Source organism: Herpailurus yagouaroundi, unplaced genomic scaffold, assembly GCF_014898765.1.
Source record: "Herpailurus yagouaroundi ecotype Mexico unplaced genomic scaffold, PumYag 100, whole genome shotgun sequence".
Taxonomy (NCBI): domain Eukaryota; kingdom Metazoa; phylum Chordata; class Mammalia; order Carnivora; family Felidae; genus Herpailurus; species Herpailurus yagouaroundi.
The window spans coordinates 54793322-54816990 of NW_024412391.1; the positions used below are offsets into that span (position 1 = coordinate 54793322).

At 36.1% G+C, this 23669-nt stretch overlaps 1 protein-coding gene across 6 annotated transcripts in view; it reads left to right on the top strand.

Moving 5' to 3' along the window:
* The window catches only part of AGMO (alkylglycerol monooxygenase), a 395634-nt gene that overhangs the window by 175848 nt on the left and 196117 nt on the right, over positions 1–23669 (top strand). For all 6 annotated transcript variants that reach the window (XM_040472529.1, XM_040472531.1, XM_040472530.1 and 3 more), the window contains 2 exons: positions 1335–1438; positions 16464–16559. In XM_040472529.1, the coding sequence (XP_040328463.1) occupies positions 1335–1438; positions 16464–16559 (200 nt within the window). The remainder of the gene's footprint in view (positions 1–1334; positions 1439–16463; positions 16560–23669) is intronic.

Genomic DNA, 23669 nt, shown 5'->3' on the forward strand with positions numbered 1-23669 from the left:
ACACACACATATATATACACACACATATATATATACACACATATATACACACACACATATATATATATACACACACATATATATACACACATATATACACACACACATATATACACTCACACACACACACACACACATACATATATATATATATATAAAATCTTCTAACAAATTATTTCGCCACATGCCAGGTATTTTAACTTCTAGTATAGGGCTACTGTAAACATCCATACCCAATATTTCCATTCGTAGTCTGTCTGGTCCCCATGTGTGCAAGACTAAAGGATTTAATTTCTAATATATACTGGCATGGATACAGTGATCATATCACATGGTTAATTTTGTCTCCTATACCTCCTATCTCCTATATTTGTAACAAAGAACTTAATTATAGTTAGTTTAGCTAAGAACATACTTTCTTTTAACTGAATAGACTATAATGTGGTATCTGTAATTATGATAGGAAATAACAAATATGCACAGAGTGAAAAATGTGTGATTGTTCTATTCTGTCTACTAAGGAGGTCACTAGAGTGACATATTGCTGTAGAAAAAAAACAAGGAACTATCCGTTTGGGATGTAAATGAATTGCAAGGCTGTATGTGAATAGTCTGCATAATACTTGATGAAAATATACAACTTACATTTAATTTTTTATTATAAGGATGAAACGGCAATTATGTGTGGAAATTTTAAAAATGATAGTGTAAGATACTGGATATTTGAAGGTATTGGAAAAGATATATGTTAACTAATATATTTCTATAAATAAAAATGAATTGTTAGATCTTAGGACCAAATATTACTCTGCTCTGCCTTTTATTCCAATAGACAGATTTTGAGACATTTAAAAAGCCATCAGGAAGAAATTTTATTTACTATTTCATTCCAAAATTTATACCAGTTTCTCCCATTACATTATTCTTCTTTAATTATAAGTATATTATCACATACTGAAAAATCATCACTATCCATTGACTGCATTGTTACAACACTGACGGTTAGCTTTTGTGATTTGTCATATTATAATAATACATTAGCAAGTATAAATTTTGGAAGTCATTTCAGCTTGCTGGAGGCATTGCATTATTTCACATACACTATCCATACTTATTGGCTATGTTTCAGTTTTCTTATTTGTTTGTAATTTGTACCCTCACTGTTTCCAAGAGTCATTTGAAGCAGCTTATTTTAATTATAATTATATTGGCTAGGTTTTTCAGAGATGTTCCAGATTTTTCTTCCTCACTTAACAAGAGCAGCATACATAACTGAAAATGTAAGTTGCTTTGTTCTTATTCTCATGGCTCATTTCAAATTATGTGTTTTGCAGAGGTTAATATTATGTGGGCTGGACACCAAACCCACCACAGTTCTGAAGACTACAACTTATCCACAGCACTGAGGCAATCTGTTTTCCAAATATATACTTCCTGGGTAAGTTGTATAAAATTGAATACATATAATAATATAATACATTTTTAATTTTTTAATTTAAAAAAAAATTTAGTGTTTATTTTTGAGACAGAGCGAGAGACAGAGTGCAAGTGTGGGAGGGGCAAACAGAGAGAGACAGACACAGAATCTTATGCAGGCTCCAGGCTCTGAGCTGTCAGCACAAAGCCTGACATAGGGCTCGAACTCACGAACTATGAGATCATGACCTGAGCTGAAGTCAGATGCTCAACCGACTGAGCCACTCAGCCACCCCATAATACATTTTTTAAAGTCTCAATTGTTTCCATTTCTTCCAAGTAATCTAAAATAAAGTGTTTTGTTAATGCTTTTGTCTCCTTTCATAAGGCAAGACACATATGAAGCAAGTGGTATTTTGTAATGGTAGTCTTTTATTTGATAAAACAAAACAAAGCAAAACAATAACGACAACAACAAAAACACAATTTCACCTTGAGGTATACAGCAAGGTGGGAGATTGGCTGTCTACTTTTTTTATTTACTATAACTAATGACAGTGATGTGTCGGCAATGTATCTTCATTCACATATATGCAAAGATTTCACAAGAAACTTTTTTTTTAAGTTTATTCATTTAGTTTGAGAGAGAGAGAGAGAGAGAGAGAGAGAGTGAGTAGGAGAGGGGCAGAGAGAGAGGAAAAGAGAGAATCCCAATCAGGCTTCACACTGTCAGCATGGAGCCTGACCCAGGGCTCAATCCCATGAACCATGAATCATGATCTGAGCTGAAATCAAGAGTCAGCTGCCTAACTAACTGAGCCACTGAGGCGCCCCAAGATTTCATTAGAAACTTGTAAAAGCAGTTTTAAAAAATTCGGTTCCCGTTTCTCCATGCCCAAGTGAAATCTATGTAAATTCTTTGCTTTTTATATACATATTAGAGCAGTTAATATGATGCTCAATAAAAATTTTGGCTCTAAAATATTTTTACACAAGGAAATGAGCAGACTAATGAAAACCAGAAATAGCCTCTATTTTGAAGTTTCTTCTGATTCCCTGGCATACTTGACCCACTTGGTAATAGCCCTCATCTGTGATTGTCACTCTTTATGTCTCCATAGCTATCCAAATGACTGCTGCTAAGAGGCATACTGACATAAATAAAAGGTCAGAGTTAGCAACACACCTGTCTGGCTCAGTCGGTAGAGCGTCTGACTTTTGATTTCAAGGTCTTGAGTTCGAGCACTCATTGGGTATAGATACTACTTTAAAAAAAGGAGAGGAGTGCCTGGGTGGCCCAGTCCATTAAGTGTCAGACTTCAGCTCAGGTCATGATCTCAGGGTTCGTGGGTTGGAGCCCCACATCGGGCTCTGTGCTGACAACAACAGCTAGTAACCTAGAGCCTGGCTCAGATTCTGTGCCTCCCTCTCTCTGCTCCTTGCCCGCTCACACTCTGACACTGTCTCTCTCAAAAATAAATAAACATTAAAAAATTTTTAAAAAAGTAGAAATTGTTATCACTGTGTAAGTGCATTCATCAATAAGCTATTTATTAACTATAACTTATAATGTTACAGCACTTGTATGGTTCTTTATAGTTTGCAAGGCACTTTTACATACCATTTATTGAATACTTTCTGTGTTCCAGACAATCTTCTAAGATTTCTTTATGCATTAACTTTTTGATCTTCATGGCAACTTTATGAGACAGGTACTAATATAATGCTCATTTTAAAATGATGAAACTGAGTCCATAGTTCAGTTATAAAACTAGTAAAAGGGAGAGTTGAATTTGAACTCATTCAACTGAGTTCAGTTCAACTGGCTGCAGGGTCCCTGATCTTATCCTCCACACCAAATACTCTTTTATTTGCCTCTATATTGTTTTTCACTTATATTACTATGCTAGATCAAGTGTTACTATTATCAGGGAACCAAAGATCAGTGAGGTTAATTACACAGCTAGTACGTGACAAAGTCCCATATTTGAAACCAGATGCTTCATAAAAATATATATACTGGCCTGTGTTTTAATCCAAACAGCAGCATAGGCAAAACAAATCTATAAGTCACTGATGGTACAAATACATTTGCTGAAAGAGATATTAAAAGAAATCCAGGTCCCACCCCCTACATCACACATCTGTGTTACTGTGTGTATTAATTTCCTAGGGCTGTCATGATAAAGTCTCACAAGCTTAGTAGCTTAGAACATCAGAAACCTGTTGTGTCATAGTTTTAGAAGCCAGAAGTCTGAAATCAAGGTGTTGGCAGGGCCATGGTCCCTTCCCTGAAGACTCTAAGGAAGGATACGTTCTACTACTGTCTCTGAATTTTTTAGATTCTGATAGTTCCTTGACATTTGGGAGCATAAGGCTAGTCTTCATATGGGGGTCTCCCTGCCTATATCGAGATTTCTCCTTTTCTCTTTATATAAGGACACAAGTCATATTGGATTAAGCCCCACCTACTCCATTATGAGCACATCTTAACTAACTATATCTGTAAGGGCTGTATTTACAAATAAGATCACATTCTGAGGTAGGAGATAGGATTTCAACCCATGAATTTTGTGGGGGCACAATTCAATCTATAACATGCTTTAACCAACATAGGTGGAAAAGAAAGAGCATATATCTTTTCCATATCCTTACAGTTTGTGCTGGAACTCTGAATGATTCATTGTGAAAGAAATTATGACCTATGTCACAGTTGGATCGCTCAAGACTGGCCTAGGGCTCCAGTGAATAAAAGGAACAGGCCTCTGATAGAGGGGAGGGATACTGACTATCCTCCCTTCTTAAGAAATAGCTTCATAATGCAAACATTTATTATCCTGTACATAGGCTAAATATAGCCTGTACATAAACATATAGCCTATACATAGGCTAAACATGTGCCTGATTAAAACAATGATCTCAAAAATCTTTATTCTCTCTTGAGTTATATATTTCCCTTTGCATAAAGATAAGTCAAGCCTCCAGTGTTTACATTTGGGGGGATAAAGCCTCCAAGAAAAGATGTAGCTGTATTTGAAGTTGGTCCAGGAAATTAATGCAGTGTGTAAATTGATTATCTGAGGAATTATCAAAGGAGACTTTTTATCAGAGCATCATAGATTTCAGAACTGGAAGAGATCTGGGAGACAGTATATTTAAATCATCTATTTTAAAAGCTACAAAATGAATCTCAGAGGAGCCCACTACCTTATACAGTATTGAACATTGCTGGTTAGAATCTGAATCCGACATTTGGCTCCAAGTTTATGGTAATCTTTACCCTAGTTTCATTTGCGACATTCCCCTTATTAAGTCAATGCATTCAAAGCTACAGATTAGTGAAAGCCTAAGTAAAATACAGGTTCACACCTATTTATTGCCAGTATAAATCCCTTTTACAACCTCATATCATCTTGCCAAGGACACAAAATATGCTGAGGGGGGAAATGAGCATTGGGAATGCATCAGAAGCTGCTAACTTGGGGGAGGGGAGCAAGCTGGAGGATTTGCCACGTGGGAAATGAAAGGCAGAGATTGTGAATCAGATTGGAGTTTTGTCTAGCGTTTGTAGGTCTGTTAGAAGATAGCATAGATGGTTTAAGGGTCTGTGACGGTCAACGATGTGTAGGAGGTCTTTCTAGACATTAAAATCAAAGAATACCACTAGTTGGGTTTGTTTTTTTTTTTTCATTTTCTTTGAGTCTTTTGTAACATTCTTCTCATTAGTGCTGCTGCATACAGCAGGTAACTTGGTAGTTACTAAGGTAACAACATATTTTAGAACAAGTAATAAATGTCTTTGAAGAGAAAATTAATTTGTGAAATGTAAAGCATAGTTATTCTTAGAGTGCTTTTCATTTACATTACTACAAAAGTTAGGGTGGCACTCCTGTTATTTAAAATAGTTAAAGATGAGAATTCAACTTTCAAGAATTTCTAGCTGTACTTTTTGCACTTTTTTAAAAGCCATTTTTAACCTCATATTTACCATTGCTCATCCAAAAAGAACTGCGATGGATGGAGGCCATTTTAAGGGAACCTTATTTACTACACACCGAAATACGTGATTTTGCCTGCTACTTCCATCTCTTACTACGTACCCTAATTGATACAATGGCTTAAACATGATAGTCTCTTCAAATAATAAAATGTGTCTAGATCCATGGATATTATTTTACATACAACAATGTCAAGAAAATCACTTCATTTTCTTTCATCTTTATTTGGATAAAATACCTGAATGCTACAGTTTATATTCAAAACATAGCTAGAAAAGTGCTAGAAAAATTATATGGGTTATGCCAAAGGGTTATAGGAACCAACTTGATGGAACACCTCATGGCCAAAATCTGGAGCAACTTGAACAGTAAAATATATAATGGAGTATAGAGTTAGAATCCAAAGTATAAAATAAATATCTTTGAAATCAGCCCATACTGATATAGATAAATGATGGAATAACTAGATAAATGGGGACAAATATATGTGAGACACGTTCCTTTAAAGAATTCCATAAGAATCACAGATGATATACATAGATATATCTACCCCCGCCCCAACCCCTGCCTCTAGGAAATGGTGCTTAATGTCTCCCTTACCCAGACCTTTTGAGTTCAGACTGTACTGAGGACTTCCTGTACAATGAATAGAGAATTAATAATGGACATGGAATGTAATGGGACAGATGGTAGCTACACTTGTGATAAGCATAGCATAATGTATAAACTTGTTGAATGACTCAGTTGTATACTTGAAACTAAGGTGACATTGTGTGTCAGGTATATTCAAACAAACAACAAACAAACAAAAAGTAAAAACACCAAAACAAAAACAAAAAATAAAAGAGAGAGAGAAAGAGACAAAGGGTGAAGTACGGGTGGGAGGTAACTTTAAAATGGAGACACCTGGGGGCGCCTGGGTGGCGCAGTCGGTTAAGCGTCCGACTTCAGCCAGGTCACGATCTCGCGGTCCGTGAGTTCGAGCCCCGCGTCGGGCTCTGGGCTGATGGCTCGGAGCCTGGAGCCTGTTTCCGATTCTGTGTCTCCCTCTCTCTCTGCCCCTCCCCCGTTCATGCTCTGTCTCTCTCTGTCCCAAAAATAAATAAACGTTGGAAAAAAAAATTTATAAAATGGAGACACCTGGCAAACAAAATCTCAGATAAAGTTAATTTTGTCGGTGATATCTTGTTGATAGCATGTACCCTTTGATAAGATGTGATAATAATGGCCTATTGAATGGCCCTTCATCCCTTTGGTGTTTGTCACCAAAACCCATAGCCGAAGAGTAATCATGAGAAAAGACCGTTGTTGAACCCAAACTGAAGGACATTCTACAACATACCTAACCAGTACTCCTCAAAAGTGTAAAATGAGACACTGGGGACATTTGAGAAACTGTCACAGGTCAGAAGAGACTATAAGATATTAAGACTTTGTAATATTGCCTCCTGGACGAGATATTAAGTCAGAAAAAAAAAGTAGAAAAAGCCTAGTAAAATCTAAGCAAGATGTACAGTTTAGTGGAGTTTAATTAATATTGTACCAATTAGTTTCTTAGTTGTGGCCACGCAGCTCAGTAATGTGTTAATGAGGGAGGCTTGGTGGAGAGTATGTAACAACTCTCTGTGCTATTTTTGCAACTCTTTTACAATATAAAACTATTATGGAATAGTTTATTAAAAATATAATTATACGTACATACCTATGTTCTCATAGAGCCACTGTGGATCATATAACAACTCTTAACCAAAAACCCACCAACCAAACAAAACCCCTTAGAACTAGCAGCAATAGCCATTGATTCCTGGGACCCCTAGAGCATCATAAAGAGCAATGATTCAGCCAATACTACCTTAAGTTGATTCTAAGGTAATTCTTTATTTTTTCATTTTTTTTTAAATTTTTTTTTCAACATTTATTTATTTTTGGGACAGAGAGAGACAGAGCATGAACGGGGGAGGGGCAGAGAGAGAGGGAGACACAGAATCCGAAACAGGCTCCAGGCTCTGAGCTGTCAGCCCAGAGCCCGACGCGGGGCTCGAACTCACGGACCGCGAGATAGTGACCTGGCTGAAGTCGGACGCTTAACCGACTGCGCCACCCAGGCGCCCCTATTTTTTCATTCTTAATCCCTCAACGCATCACCCATTCTTAGCTTTCCAGAATGCCAGCTCTGAACAAGCTAAATTGCTCTCTAGGTTTGAGAAAGGAATTTCACAGACTCCTACCACATACAGATGGAGTCAAAACCTAGTCCCACTTCTGTCTCCAATCTCATCTTCCACAATCGCTTATTGTCACCTCATCTTCAATGAACAATTAATTTTCAGTTCTCTAAATATACCATGTCGTAGTGTCTTGATATGTCATTGCACATGCAGTTATGTCTGTCTGGAAAATTTTTGCCCCTTTACCCCTGATTCCTTCATCCTTCAGGACTCAGTTCACTCCTTTCTTAGATCCTTTCTAACTTTGCCTAGGTTGCTGTTTTTTGTTTTGTTTTGTTTTGTCCATAAAACCCTTGCATATCTCTATTATAGCACTTATTATTTGCATTACTGCCTTTCATGCCAGTCTGTAAACTTTAAAAGGTATTTTTTACTGCTATATACCTAGTATCTCTAAAGTGCCTGTTGCAGTCAGTGCATAATAAATGTATACTATGTGACTGAACAAAATTTAAAGAAAAGTTTTATGGATGTCAAAATACATGTGTCAGAGGAACTATTTTGCTACATTAACTAGAGTAAGTCAAATGAGTGAAATAATTTAAGTATTTAAAAGATCACCAAAAATTATAGATAAGGAGATTAACTTATTTACTTTTTTGAATAAAATATATTTTGACATATTTGTTTCATGTATGAAGCTATAGCATGGGAAAGGCTAACATCTGCGTTTAATGAGTTTAATATTTCTCTTAAAAGCATAGTCAATAAAGGATAAATGCACTTAGTTTAAATGACTAGGTTGAGTAATTTATTTTTAACTCTGTAGTATCTCTCAATCATTTAAATTGTTTTAATTTTTAGGTTAGTGTTATAATCAATATAATAAGAATTTATAAAATATAGCTTATTAGAAATCTAAAAAGAGGTAAATTTTATCCACCGTCAGAGGAAATAAATATAGTTATAATATCCATTTATGAAAACTTTTCTTCCACAAGCTAGGGAATCTGTAAATATATGGTGATATTATTTTTGAGCACAATAATTTAAAAATACATATTGTTTACATCTAAGAAACACTAGGGGACAATTTACCAGAAATAAGGAATTCTGAGTCCCAGTCTTAGCTCAGTTATTAACTAGCTTTGCCACTCTGAACCAACTGATTAATGTTTGCATTTCAGTGATCTTGTACATGAAGTAGGGTAATTAAGCGGTGCCTGGGTGGCTCAGTGGTTGAGCTTCCAACTTCAACTCAGGTCATGATCTCACAGTTCGTGAGTTTGAGCCCCACAGTGGGTTCATTGCTGACAGCTTAGAGCCTGGAGACTGCTTCAGATTCTGTGTCTGTTTCTGTCTCTGCCCCTCCCCACTCTCATACTTTCTCTCTCTCTCTCTCTCTCTCTCTCTCTCTCTCTCTCTCTCTCAAAAATAAACAAACGTTAAAAAATATTTAGACATGGGGTAGTTAACATTTGCTCTGCTTCCTATATTGTTATTTTGAAGATTACCTTAAATGATGAGTGTGGAAATTCTCTGAACTATAGCAGTATGATTCACATATATAATATTGTTTTTATATTACATATAAGACTATAGAGGAACTGTTAGTGAAATCTCAAATCTTTTATTACATCATACTTTCTGCCAAACTTCATAAACAAAGGCTATTTTTCAATATGTGAGAGCTGAAATTATATAAAGACAAATGTGAAGAAATAAAGACACAAGAAACTAACAACTTTGATGTAATGCAGTCAAATACACAGGGGATAAAATTCTCATAACTTATATGTCACAGATGGAAAGCATACCTTGAACCCCCCATGCAGTAAAGAAACAAAACATGTCTCAGGACTTTGCCTCAGAACTCCAAGGCATTTCTCCCCACACTCAACCATCATTCAAAGACAGCATATAAGACAAAGTTCATGTCCACATATTCAATAAATTAAGCCCTTTGCTCTCTGTGTCTTGACCAGTTTCAGAGTCTTGATTCTAGCATGCATCAGGAAAAGGGAATTATTCTGTAGTTTACCAAAGTCATTTTAAAATTTGGTAAAGATAAAATTATTATCTGATACTTGATGTTTCATTTTACATAAATTTGATAGTCATTTTAGGGTTTATCATGGATAAATAAGAAGACTCATAGTGAAGAGCTCTACAAAAGACAGCATTATCTCATTGTTACTTTAAAAAATATAAAATTGGCCAAACTATCCAACTTCTTCTACATGGTATAATTGTTCTTATTTTGAGATGTGCATCCACTCTTTTTTTGTTTCTTTTGTTTTGTTTTTGTTTTCCATATACATTCTTGATTGGCAGAGCTGGTCATGGTGGCAAAGTTTGAGCATATGAAGAGACATAAGTAAGACATGAGCTCTGTCCTTAAGGTGCTTGCTTTCCTTGGTGGGATTTCAGTAAGGCAATAGCCATTATAAATACAAATTGTTAAGGTTTTAAAGAGAAGTGTCTGCTTTAAGAACCATGGTGGGTCAAGGGGAGCATCACTAAAGAAATGCCTGAGCTCAGTCTGGAAGAAGAATAAAATTTTTCCAAGAATGAGGTTGTAAATGGAATATAATGTAGAAGGAGCACATCACTGAAAACACAAAATTATGAAAAAAAGTATAATAAACCTAGGGAATTGCAAGTAAAATGCATGGTATATGTATTAGTTTCCCAGAGCTGACTTAACAAAGTAGCAAAGACTGGGTGGCTTAGAAATCTATTGGGTCATACTTGTGAAGGCTTGAAACCTGAGGTCAAGGTACTATAGGGTTGATTACTTCTGAAGGCTGTGAGGAAGAATCTGTACCATGCTGGTCTTCTCACTTTAGGGTGGTTTCCTGGTGATTTTCGGTGTTCCTTGGCAGGGAGATGAATCACATTGATCTCTGCCTTCATATTCACCTTGCGTTCTTCCTGTGTGCATGCCTGTCTCTGTGGAAACCTGCCATGGTAGATTAGAACCCACCCTAGTTACCTCATTTTACCTTGATTACCTCCGTAAAGAAACTATTTCCAAATAAGGTCACATTCTGATATACTGGGGGATAAAGTCTCCCATATCTTTTGGGGGAACACAATTCAACCCATAAAGTTTGAGTATGGCTGAAATATAGGATGTATAAGAAGGTGGAATGGGGAAAGGGCAAAAAGGGTAAAGCATAGTGATGGAAACGGAAAGATGGGCCTAGATTATTTAAAATAGGACTTCCTATGTAGAAACACAAGTGCTTATTCCATACATACAATTTAAGTGGATGTGTTTTAGGAAAGAGATCAGTGTTCTCTATCTGCAATCAGAAGATTTGGTTCTATATCATGACTAATTCCAGATTTTAGGAATGTGGGACAAGTGTACTTGATTATTCAATCTTTAGTTCATCAACTATGAAGGGAAATTTTTTTCTCTAAAGTAGCATTATAAAAATCAATGACATTTATAGAAGTGCAGATACTAATAAAGTTAAACTACTTTATTTTTTTATGTTAATTCATTTTTGAGAGACAGAGACAGAGTGCAAGCAGGGGAGGGCAGAGGGCAGAATCTGAAGCAGGCTCCAGGCTCTGAGATGTCAGCAGAGCCTGACACGGGGCTCAAACCCACGAACCATGAGATCATGACCTGAGCCGAAGTCAGATGCTCAACTGACTGAGCCACGCAGGCGATCCAAACTACTTTATTAAAATAAGATAGACATGAATCCTGGAGTTCAATTTCTTTTTTTTCCATTTCTTTTAAAGTAATCATACCCTTAACTTTAACCGTTTGATTTAGCAGCTTACTTGTGGACAGCTCTCCTCTCTTGACCCTTGCTTTTTCTTGCAGTTTTTCATGCCTCACGACTTTATTTCCAACTTCATCCAACCTGAAATGCGTAATTTCTTTGACTCTGGAAAACAGTCTGCCTCCTTCTGTTGCATCTGTCCTGAAATCCCCAAGCTGTGTTTGAATCCGGTTGCCCACGTACTTCATTCCCACACCCAGCTTGCTGAGCTCCTGTGGGCGCCCTGTAGCACCAGCTGGCAGCTCATTGCCCTCCACGTATGGCTTCCAGACAGAGCTGAGCTATCAGTTGAGTGCTGCTTACCAAGCGCCAAACATGAGCCTCCTCCTTACCTGGAAGAAGACCTTCCAGAACTCTTCAGTCTCCTCAAGGTCTCTTTTCCACTGATGCCCCTTGCTTTCAGCCAGTGACCATATTTAAAACTTCACAGAGAATGTGAGTTTTCCTGTTTTTCCCTCACTCTACTTTCTTTTAGATATACTCGTTAAGATTTGTGAATTCACAAGTGCACACACTTTCTTGTCTCTAGGTTTATAGAAAATGTTCACCTGTTTTGAACAGATCTTATTCTCAGATTGGTGACATTGCTCCTGTCTGAGTTCCTGTCCTGGACTTTGTCTGACCAGCTACTTTTGGCATGTGTCCCTCTTCCTCTTAACTGGCTCCTTCTGAGTATACCAAAAAATATGTTCATATCTCTCACACTAAAAAAATAAATAAAATCTTCTCCCTCATCCATGTTCTACCGAAAGAATATCCCCACCTCTCTCCTTCTTTGTTTTCTGAAAAAGAGAAGTAAATAATCCCTACCTCTATTTCATCTACTCCTTTGAATCATTTTTAAACTTATTGAGGTCTGGATTTCAAGCCTACTTCTCCACTGTCCAATCCAGTGTCATTTTTCAATTCAGTTGATATTTGCAGAACATATTTGCTTACTCAGTAGCTTCCTTGGGATATATCTCAAAGAATCCAACACAGCATTCCCTAAGTTGAACTTTATAAACCTCTTTTTCCTCCTGTCTGCTGTCTTGGTGAGCAGTTATCACACACAAGCCACACACAAGCCACAAATCTGGAGGTCTTCTGATACTCCTTTGTCCCTCTCATCTATGTTTAAATAGTTACCAAAGCCTTAGATTTCTTGCATGCCCTTTAATCCCCATGGCTACTGCTGTGGTTAAATGTGGGTGACTTTCCATTGGGCCAGTGAACTAGATTTCAAAATTATTTTTATATTTCTCACAAGCTTAAAAAAATGTAACTGCTCTCTCACAATCTAGGATAAATCCAGTCTCCTTAGAATGGAATTAAATGCCTCGCCTCCTGGTTTTGACTAACGTCTAATTATCATTTGTTTTTACTTTCATTTGGCTGTGATGGTGAGAGAGATTGACCAGAGACTCTCTGAAGAAAGCCATAGATTGTTTCTTCAGAAAATTACATATGCCCCCATGCACACAAACTCATGTTTTGTTGTAGTGATATTAAAGGGGTTCACAGACTCCCTTAGATCTGTCAGTGAACCCCATTGTCCAATCCAGTCTCTGGACACACTCTCCAACACTTTCAGCAAGGCAGAGATACTTACAGTTCCCCTTAGTGTCCTACTTCATGGTACCCTTCACACAATCCCAGGCTGCTCTGTTCACGTGATGAGCAGAATAAAACCCACTCATTTTCCATCCAGTAACCAAAGGTCAACTGTAGGACTATCCTCATTCTTTCCACACACACATAAGTGTGGGTTATTTTTCTCTTTTAAGAACCTGTTGTATATGACTTCCACTAAAATGTAATAAAATAACCCAGGGTAGACAATCAAATTTAAAGCTAAAGAGACTTGGAATCAGAATGACATGGTGAGCGCATGGCAGAAATGGAGTTCTTTGGTAAATGGTATAATGTTCCCTGACCCAGGTACTGAGAGTTTAACTTTGAGGAAGGAGAAATTTCTTCTCCTAAATTAGTATCATTTCAGGCTTTACGATGGAACTGACACTTAAGTTGGTTTTAAAAACTACAGAGGATTTGGGAATGTGAAGATGTGAGGTACAGAAGATGAGGGAAGGATTTCAGACCTGGACATTTGCTAGGCTGCTTTCATTTTAGAAATTAGAACGAAATTAACTTTCATGTGGTTCATGAGACTTACTCCCTGTCCTGTATCTATCTATCTTTCTTTCTTTCTTTCTTTCTTTCTTTCTTTCTTTCTTTCTTTCTTTCGGTTGTTAATGTTTGTTTATTTTTGAGAGAGAGAGAGAGAGAGAGTGAGCAGGGGAGGGGCAGAGGAGGGTCAGAATCCAAAACAAGCTTCAGGCTCTGAGCTGTCAGCACAGAGCCTGCCTGAAGTGAGGCTTGAACCCATACACTGTGAGATCATGACCTGAGCCAAAGTCACGCATGGTCAACCAACTTAGCCACCCAGGTGCCCTAATGTATTTATATTTCTTATTAGAAGTTTCCTTTTTTGGAATTCATGCTGAACTCATTTTTCCAGTTTTCTGATAATTATATATACTGATTGGTAAGATTTGAGACCTTGGTTCATCAAATGTATTTTTAGGAAATCTAATCCTGTGGGAAATTCCTTGAGAAAGTATTCAATGGGGCAACCTGGGTGGCTCAGTCGGTGGTTAAGCGTCCCACTCTTGATTTCAGCTTAGGTCGTGATCTCATATTTCTTGACATGGAGCCTCCATTGTGCTCTGTGCTGACAGTGTGAAGCCTGCTTGGGATTCTCTGCCTCTCTCCACCTTTCTCTGCCCCTCCCCTGCTCACATTCTCTCTGTCTCTTTGTCTCTCTGTCTCTCGCCACCCTCTCTCCTCTTTCCTCTCTCTCTCTCCTCTTTCCTCTCTCTCTCTCTCTCCTCTTTCCTCTCTCTCTCTCCTTTTTCCTCTCCCTCTCTCTTTCTCTCTCCTCTCTCTCTCAATAAATAAACAAGAGAAGTATTTAATGGGCTAACACACTTGTGATTCACATTAGCATGGTAAAGGCTCCGAGAAGTTCTGTGGTAAACAAATTTAACTTGTTTAACTCAGCACTTCACAACTTATTTGATCCTAGAATCCCTTTTTCCACAGCAGCTGTTATCTCAAAGGACTATTTATTCACACTTTGGGGAATTATAATGACGATAAATATTCACCTGGTATGCACTCTCTTTCTGAATAAAACTATTTATTAAACATCCAACCTAAGGTTGTTTTACATTTTTATTCACAACTCCAAGATTCCAAAATAGTCCTTAACCTAAATTACTTAAATCATAGGGGCACTTGGATGGCTCAGTCGGTTAAGCATCTGACTTCAGCTTAGGTCATGATCTCCCAGTCTGTGAGTTTGTCACCTGGGGCGGGCGGACTCTTTGCTGACAGCTGAGTCTGGAGCCTGCTTGGGATTCTGTGTCTCCCTCTCTCTGCCCCTCCCCCACTCACACCCCTCTCTCTCTCTCTTTCTCTCAAAAGTAAATAAACATTATTTTTTTTTCAACGTTTATTTATTTTTGGGACAGAGAGAGACAGAGCATGAACGGGCGAGGGGCAGAGAGAGAGGGAGACACAGAATCGGAAACAGGCTCCAGGCTCTGAGCCATCAGCTCAGAGCCCAACGCGGGGCTCGAACTCACGGACGGTGAGATCGTGACCTGGCTGAAGTCGGACGCTTAACCCACTGCGCCACCCAGGCGCCCCAAACATTATTTAAAAAAAAAAATACTTAAATCATATATTATATATGTGTTTCAAAATTTTTTTATTAACCTACTGTAAGAGATCTATTTGAATATATTTTAATAAGTCAAAAAAGACTCATAAATCTTTTGAAACCAAAAGGATGGCTAAGTTTCAAATGGTTTTCTCCTTCACCATTTGAATGAGAAAATTAAAGTATAAAGAGGTTTAAGAACTTTGTGAACATCATGGAGAGATTCTGCAGTAGATCCAAGACTTAAAATGGATGTCTTAAAAAAGAGCCCAATATTCTTTTGTTGCTCACCAATCCAATCCATCTTTAATAATACATTTATAAATAATAAAAATGATCCTGGTTGTGATGACAGTTGAGATTTTTCATGACTTAAGGTTCAAAACAAAACTGGGAATGGTTTTTGTAAATGTCCAATTTTAAATTCACAATCAAACTAAACACAGTTGAAATGATATTGGCCTAATTGAGAACAAAAGCTTTAACAGAAATAAATTTGTAATAATCAGAAGAAATCTTTTTAAAGTAGCTAGTTGTCTGGAAATATTAACTCGAGAAAATCTGGAATGTAAAGTGAAAGTACGATTCTTTTTATTCTTATTTGTTTGTTTAACATGTCATTTAATTAAATGTTTTTTTTACAACATGAAATCACTCTTGGAGATCAAAGTCATTAGCAGAACACAGCAGACTGTGCCTATTAGTTGATTCTAACCAGTTCTGTGGTTTAAGCATAAGTTGTTTTTCTAAGGCAAAGGCATTTCCGTCTGTTAGGAAATATGGACCTTTAAAATTTATTTCCACTATGGCATCATATCATAGCTTCTTCCTTAGTCACTTAAAAAAAATTAGGACATATCGTGCTCTCAATCAACTACATAAAACCATATTTGAAAGAGAAAACTTCTTACATGAAGTTACCTTTTCAAAATAGAATTTCATTTCATTACTCAGCATGCTGGGCCATAATACAGTTTGGGAGCCATCAATGCATAAAGGCACAGGATACTTTTTTTTTTTTCCAACTAAAGTGAGTATCTCTGTGTATAAGAAAAACCTCTTTACTCCCAGGAAACACATCCAACCTTTTCAAGATTAAGGAAATAACACACCATGTATGCTATTTTAATTAGTATTAAATACGGACTAAAAGTCTGGTGAACTTAGCTTCTACCTGTCTGTAACTTTATCACCTTGTGGAAAATTAATGTTGCAAGGTCAAATGTGGCAATAAAATATATAGAATAAGGCATATTTGCTAAAGAATAAGATGTATTCGTGAAGTTTATACTCATAACATTCAGTCATTAGTAAAAGTATATTTCATGTTGAGAAATAAGATGTGCAAATTTTTAAATTTTTAATTTTTCAGATATTCTACTCTCCCTTGGCCCTCTTCATACCGCCTTCAGTATATGCTGTTCATCTTCAATTCAATCTTCTCTACCAATTTTGGATCCACACAGAGGTGACTTTTTTTTCTTTTTTGTTTTTAAAGTTCTATACCTAAATAGTTAGCCTGAAGCAATGTCCTGGAAATCCACTAGCAGCTGATTTATTGTGTAAGAAAAATCTTTGTCTGCCTTCTTTAAGGAGAAACATCTGTTCATTTTTATTCCTTTTATATTGAATATATATTGCAAAGTTTATAAGAAGCAATGAGGCCAGTTGGTCTCAATTAAATAAAACAATTTTTGAACTATTAAGTACCAAAACATTCTAATGCTATGTTCAATACAGTATCTTCCTGTATTACAGTTTATTAAACATTGTTTACCCAAAGATGTTGAAATTCATTTCAACTTAAATATATAAATTTATATATATATATAATTTTTATATATTTATAAATATATACATATATGTAATTTATCTATTGGATGTAACTGTTATTTAAAATATTTATTTTATAATATGATTTATTATATAATAATAAAAATATTTAACTATTTAAAATGTATAATATTGATACATTTTATTTACATATTTATACTTACACACATACATATCAGTTAGTAGGGACTCTGAAAAAAGTTTAACTCTTAAAGAAATTATGAAAACTCTTTTGATTGGAAATCCTGCTTTATTTTAGAGTTTAGGATTTATTTAGAGAAGGTTCAGTACGTTTAGCTTTTTCTACCCAGAAAAGTAGCATATATAATTTTTTGGATTGTCTGTGGTATCTCAAATTGTCAGATTTGAATTTTTGCAGATAGATCATTAAGCAACTGATTGTTTTATGAACTATTGTACTCTGCTGGTTGTCAAATACCAAAAATCAGAGACCTAGAAAAATTTTTGCTTATGTACATGAGAACCTTTTCAAGCATTTGGTATTTGTTGGGAGTGTTTTGAAGTTCCATAGGAAACACATTGACAGGTGTTGCAGATGGTTGAACAATACAGCAAATAACAGCTGCATTAGATACCAAAGCTTGATACATAAAGTACATTATTTCATTAATCTGCAGTATTCATGCTACTGATTTACTTGGAGTAAAGAGACTGTTATTATGGCTTTGGACATATGTGACATTATTTGAAGATCTGTGGTGAAATAGCATTGCATTTTATGGCAGTTGACATACATCAAATAGTCAAATACTACAACTGTCTGAAAGAGTTGTTGAGGCCAATTCTGACTGTAGAGGTCAAAGACCAAATTTGTTTAAATCAGTAAAGGAAAGCTTTCTGATGATTTACATGGAGGGGTTAAAGGAGAATTACATTTTTATAGCAGCTCTGCTCCAGGTCAAGCCACGTATTGGGTCAGGTATTAGTTCGTGAATACAGAACACTGGTGCCTAAGTAACTTCCGCCTTTTCCTGTGTTCCTCTGAGAGGTCTATGAGCTTGAGTTCCATCTCAGTATGTAAAGAGGCAGTGGTGGAAAGCCACTGATGAAACATTTCTTTTACACTCAGCCTCCAGGTGGCTTCATTTCTAAACTCAAAAGCAATGCATTACAACTTTTCACTTGTGTTATACTTCAAAGTTTTGAAAGTAGTATACAATGCATAATTTCTACAGTTGAGCTGCACAGACAGCAAGAACACACTTTCTGAAATTAAGGTTTGGGTCTTGAAATTTTAAATTATATTATTAGGTGTGAAAACATTTATAAGATTTCTTACAGCTGTGCATTTAATTCCATTTATTATTATAGACAGCCTACTACCATTTATTTAAATAACAGAATCACACAGGAAGTAGAGCCAAGAGATTTGTAACAGTGGCTGTTTCTGGACAGAGGGGCAAGTGAAATGGAGAACTGGAGTGGGGAGAAGACTTAACTTAAAAAAATTAAATGCTTGCCCTAGTTTTTGGAAGTTCAATACACAGAAACAATAGCCCATTCACATAAGCAATACAGAAGCCATAGTACACGTGACACTGGTGGCCAAAAAGCCCTGAACATTCCTGAATGGAGGTTTGATTCATTCAGTTGTTTCACTGCTACGGACATCCATAAAATCAGTTTTCACTAGGAGGGAGATTTGGTCTTAAAAAGGTACTGATTTTTTAAAAGTGAGGACAGGTTCATTCACTTCAAGCAATTAGGTTAGGATAAGAGAAAGTAAAAAACAACAACAACAAAAAACAAAACAAAAGACTGACAACATGCTTTTGAAATATTGTATATGAGAGAATAAAAAGATCATAAAACAAAATGAAGAGTTTATATGAAATTTTCTGTTTAATTTTGGATTACTCTGATGGAGAGGTAATATTGTTTATCCCCTTCCTCTTTTCTGAGAGTTATAAAACCTTCTGCTACAAACTGTACTCTCTTGTTTAATTTTTGCCTACATTTTTGTTTATTGTTCCTTCATCCAAAGTGTCCGAAGTACATAGTCAGTTATATTCTTTTCCTCTGAGTTTACTCAAGGCAAGTAGAAAAACTTATTATTTAACGTATGTTTTAAAGTGAATAACTGTGGAATGTTATAATTTTTTGAGGTTTTAGATGATATTTGAATATTAGATGATCTACACAGTATAATAGCAGTAGTAACATTATCCATTACCTTATCATTATTTATTATGTTTACTTATCATTGTTCATGTACACATCAGTTGGTCCTTGGGCAAAGAAATATAAAAGAGAAATCATTATTTGGCATTAAATATTTGAACCCATACGACTCAAGGATTTTTATCGTGCTTAGCTGAAGCCCTTAAATGGAATATGATGCAGTTACAAATAAAATGAGCAATCTTTTTATGGACTAATATGGACAGATGTCCAAAAAACAGAGGTACATACCAAAGGATATTATTTTTATTAAAAAAGGGAAAACAACTATGTGTTTTATATGTTCACATATGCATAAAATGTCTGTTGAAGTATACATGAGTAATCAACTCTTTTCCTAGAGGAGAGATATTTGGGATGGCTAGGAGATACGGATTAGAATGAAATATAAGCATTAATTGTACTCATTCTAATGTGGGCAGAGAACTCTCTTTTTGTGATACTATTTCCCTAATAACAACGATGTTGTGTGGCATTCCATGTATTTGATGGACTTTGATGAATTTGCTTTAATGAAATGCCTGTTCAAGCCTTTATTTTTATTATTACTTTTAAGTTTATTTATTTGAGAGAGGAAGAGCTGGGGCGGGGGCAGAGAGAGGGAGAGAGAGAATCCTAAGCAGGCTCCTCACTGCCAGCATGGAACCCTATGAGGGGCTCAAACTCATGAACCATGTGATCATGACCTTAGCTGACATCTAGAGTCAGATGCTCAACTGACTCAGCCACCCAGCCACCTCTCAGGCCTTTATTTTTTTTGAGTTGTTTGCCTAAGTGACTTGGAATTCTTTATAGATTCTGGGTATAAAGCAATGTCAGATAATGTATTTCAATTGTATTTCCTCAGTTTGTAGCATGCTTTTTCATTTTCTTTACGAATTCTTTTGAAAAATATTGAAGCTTTAATTTGAAAAGATTAATTTATCTTTTTTTAATGGTGAGTTCAGGTGTTTTTTTGTCTACTTTTTGTATTTTCTCTAAGAAGTCTTTGATTATCATAAACTTTCAAAGAAATTATCCTAAGGTTTCTTTTGGAATCTTTTGAGTTTTAATTTTATTTTTGGACCTTTCATATACTTGAATAAACTTTAAAATGTGATATTTTGGGGGGTGCCTAGGTGACTCAGTCAGTTAAGTGTCTGACTTTAGCTTAGGTCATGATCTCCTGGTCTGTGAGTTAAAGCCCTTTGTCAGGCTTTGTGCTGACAGCTTAGGATTCTGTGTGTCCCTCTCTCTCTGCCCTTCCCCTACTCATGCTCTCTCTCTCTCTCTCTCTCTCTCTCTCTCTCTCTCTCTCTCAAAATTAAATAAACATGAAAAATTTTTTTCTAAAAGAATATGGTATTTGGTAGGGGTATGTTATTTATGAATACCCACTTAATATACCACCCTTTAGATACTTTCATTTAGCCATTGGACTACCTAAGTCCTTTGTAGAAAAGAAAATTGACCATATATAGTTAGCTCTAATTTTAGACTTCTATTCTCTTCTATGGATTTGTTTCCTCTTATACCAATCCTTCACATTATTGGGTATTATAGCTTTATAGGAAGTATTGTTTGCACAATTGTCAAACAATTTGTTGAAAACTTCTCCAGGATTTTTTAATGGACAATTATGTAGTTTTTGAGTAGATAGCTTTATGTCTTTATTTCCTTTATTTACGTCGTATAGAGTCTGTCTCTCTTTTTTTTTTTTTTTTTTTGCCTCTTTTAGAGTTCACAGGTAGTATATTTTATGTCAAATTTTGAAAAAAATAAATGCTATTATTTCCTTAAACATTATATCTATACCTTTATCTCTCTCCTCTCTTGGGACTCAAACTACCTACATGTTTATTACATTACTTGATATTGATTCATATCAGCACTGCTTTGTAATTTTTAAAATTTCGCTTTCTTTTTTTTTTTTTTTTAATTTTTTTTTTCAACGTTTATTTATTTTTGGGACAGAGAGAGACAGAGCATGAACGGGGGAGGGGCAGAGAGAGAGGGAGACACAGAATCAGAAACAGGCTCCAGGCTCTGAGCCATCAGCCCAGAGCCTGACGCGGGGCTCGAACTCACGGACCGCGAGATCGTGACCTGGCTGAAGTCGGACGCTTAACCGACTGCGCCACCCAGGCACCCCTTTCGCTTTCTTATTAAGATTGGTTCATTTCTATTAATTTGTCTTTTTACCTTTTTACCTGCTCCCTCTAATGTACTTTTAAGCCCATTCAGTGGATTTCTCACATCAGATATTATGCTTTAGGTTTTAGAATTTCCATTTATATTTATAAATAGTTTTTCTTTCTCTGCTGAAATTATGTTATTCATTATGACTGTATTTTCCTTTAAGTATTAATTATAATTATTATTTTAAAATTCTTATCTGCTAATTACAACATCCAAGTCATGTGCAAGTCTACTTCAATTGACTGTTTTTTTTCTTGTTATGGATCACATCTGCCTTCTTTGTATGTCTAGTATATTATTATTGTTGTTACATGCCAATCTCCATGGAACATTTGTTGTAGCGATGTTAGATTCTGATATATTCCTCTGACCTTTTCTTATTTTTATTGTAGGAGGCAGGGAAATAAAATTAACTAATTATCCTGTGTTTTTGGAGGTTTTGATTTCCACTTGATAGGACATGGGTCTTTTAGCATGGTCTTTAGTTATGAGGCATATTCTTTATCCTTGGTGGCCTTTAATCTTAGGGCAAGAACTATCTTGTGTGTGTGTGTGTGTGTGTGTGTGTGTGTGTGTGTGTGTGTAATTAATGAAATGCCCAAGGTGTTTTCTTTTTTTTTTTTTAATTTTTTTTTTAACGTTTATTTATTTTTGAGACAGAGAGAGACAGAGCGTGAACAGGGGAGGGGCAGAGAGAGAGGGAGACACAGAATCTGAAACAGGCTCCAGGCTCTGAGCAGTCAGCACAGAGCCCGATGCGGGGCCTGAACTCACAGACCGCGAGATCATGACCTGAGCCGAAGTCGGATGCTTAACCGACTGAGCCACCCAGGCATCCCCCAAGGTGTTCAAAGCCACATTAACTTAGTAGTATTTGCTTTCTACATTTTCTCTTACCAGCATGCGGTAGCAGTCTAAATCATTGTCAGCAATTTTCTAGCTTTTTACCTTCCTGGCTTTTCAGCAAGTTCCTCAGAGCCTCTTCCTATGCATGAATATTTGCATGAATATTATAAGAATCAGCCAAGAGTCTTAATTCAAGAGTCAGGAGACTTGTGTGCCACTATTGTGGCTTCTCCCTCTCTGGGTCCTTTCTTTATTGGAGAGAAACCTTTTGGTTTTCAGTCACTCTTGTGGTCTCAAATTTTGATTTGTGATCCTAGCTGGGTGAGACTGGTAATTTCTCTTTCAGCATCTCCCATTCCCACCCCCTTCTCCTTGCAGTCAGAACATGCCTTAGGGCAGTTATGTATTAGAATCCTACTAAGCCAACTATATTCACTGAGCACAAATGCTGCCATCAGAGATTTGGTTGGTAAGGTATGAGGAAAACAAGTTCTTCTCATTGGCAACACTATACTCATATAACTGTCCCAATCAGACTTTTTTTTTCCTCACACATATATATATGAATGACACACTTATGAGAATAAGCATCAATAGAAATTAGAATATAGGAGAACTCCAAGAATGCAATGTGAAAAATTAGAAAGCTTAAGAGATATGTAGTGGAATTATGAAGCAACATAACTGAAGAGACAATAGAAATCAGAAGTTTGCAGAAGCCTGGAGATACAGAGAAGAATAGGAAAATGGAACTTTATAGCAGCAAAAAAATGGTAGCAGCATGAGGAGAGAGATTTAGAAGGTCTGACTTCTTTATACAACTAATAGAGTGGTTTATTTATTGCCCTTTTGTATCCCACATTATGATTTTTCATGGAAGTCCAGCAGTATTTATCTGTTCTTCAAAATCTTACGGAGTCTACCCAGAGCCAGTGTTGTGTAAAATGTAGTTTTATTTTAAGTCGGTATATCTGTTTTATCCTATCATTTTAGTAAATCCCTGAGGAAGAATAAAATGTATACTTTTTATAACATGAATTTTAAGTCCTGGTTATAGAGAAACATGCTTAGTTTATCTCACGTTTCTGTAGCTGTTATTTTGCCCGCTGAGTAGGCAGGAAACGTGTTGGAATTATTTAACTAGACAACAAAGCTTTTTCATTAACAAATTACTATTTATTTTTGCATAAAGATGACACTTGGGAAGATATTATTGAATATTTTGCACACTATAATTATTAAAACTTAAACGTGAAAATCATAACACAAAGTTATTCATCCTAAGTGCTTTTGTTAAAACAGAATAAATGTAGGGGTACCTGGCTGGCTCAGTCCATAGAACATGCGATTCTTGATCTCAGGTTCGTGAGTTCAAGCCCCATGTTGAGCATAGAGCTTACCTAAAAAAATATAAAAAAATTAAAAGTAAGTATTTTCATAATGTAAACTGTGCTTTCCTTTTGAGGCCTCAGGGGTTAGAGTCCCTTAGTTCAAGTCCTAACTTCATTTATTACTATTA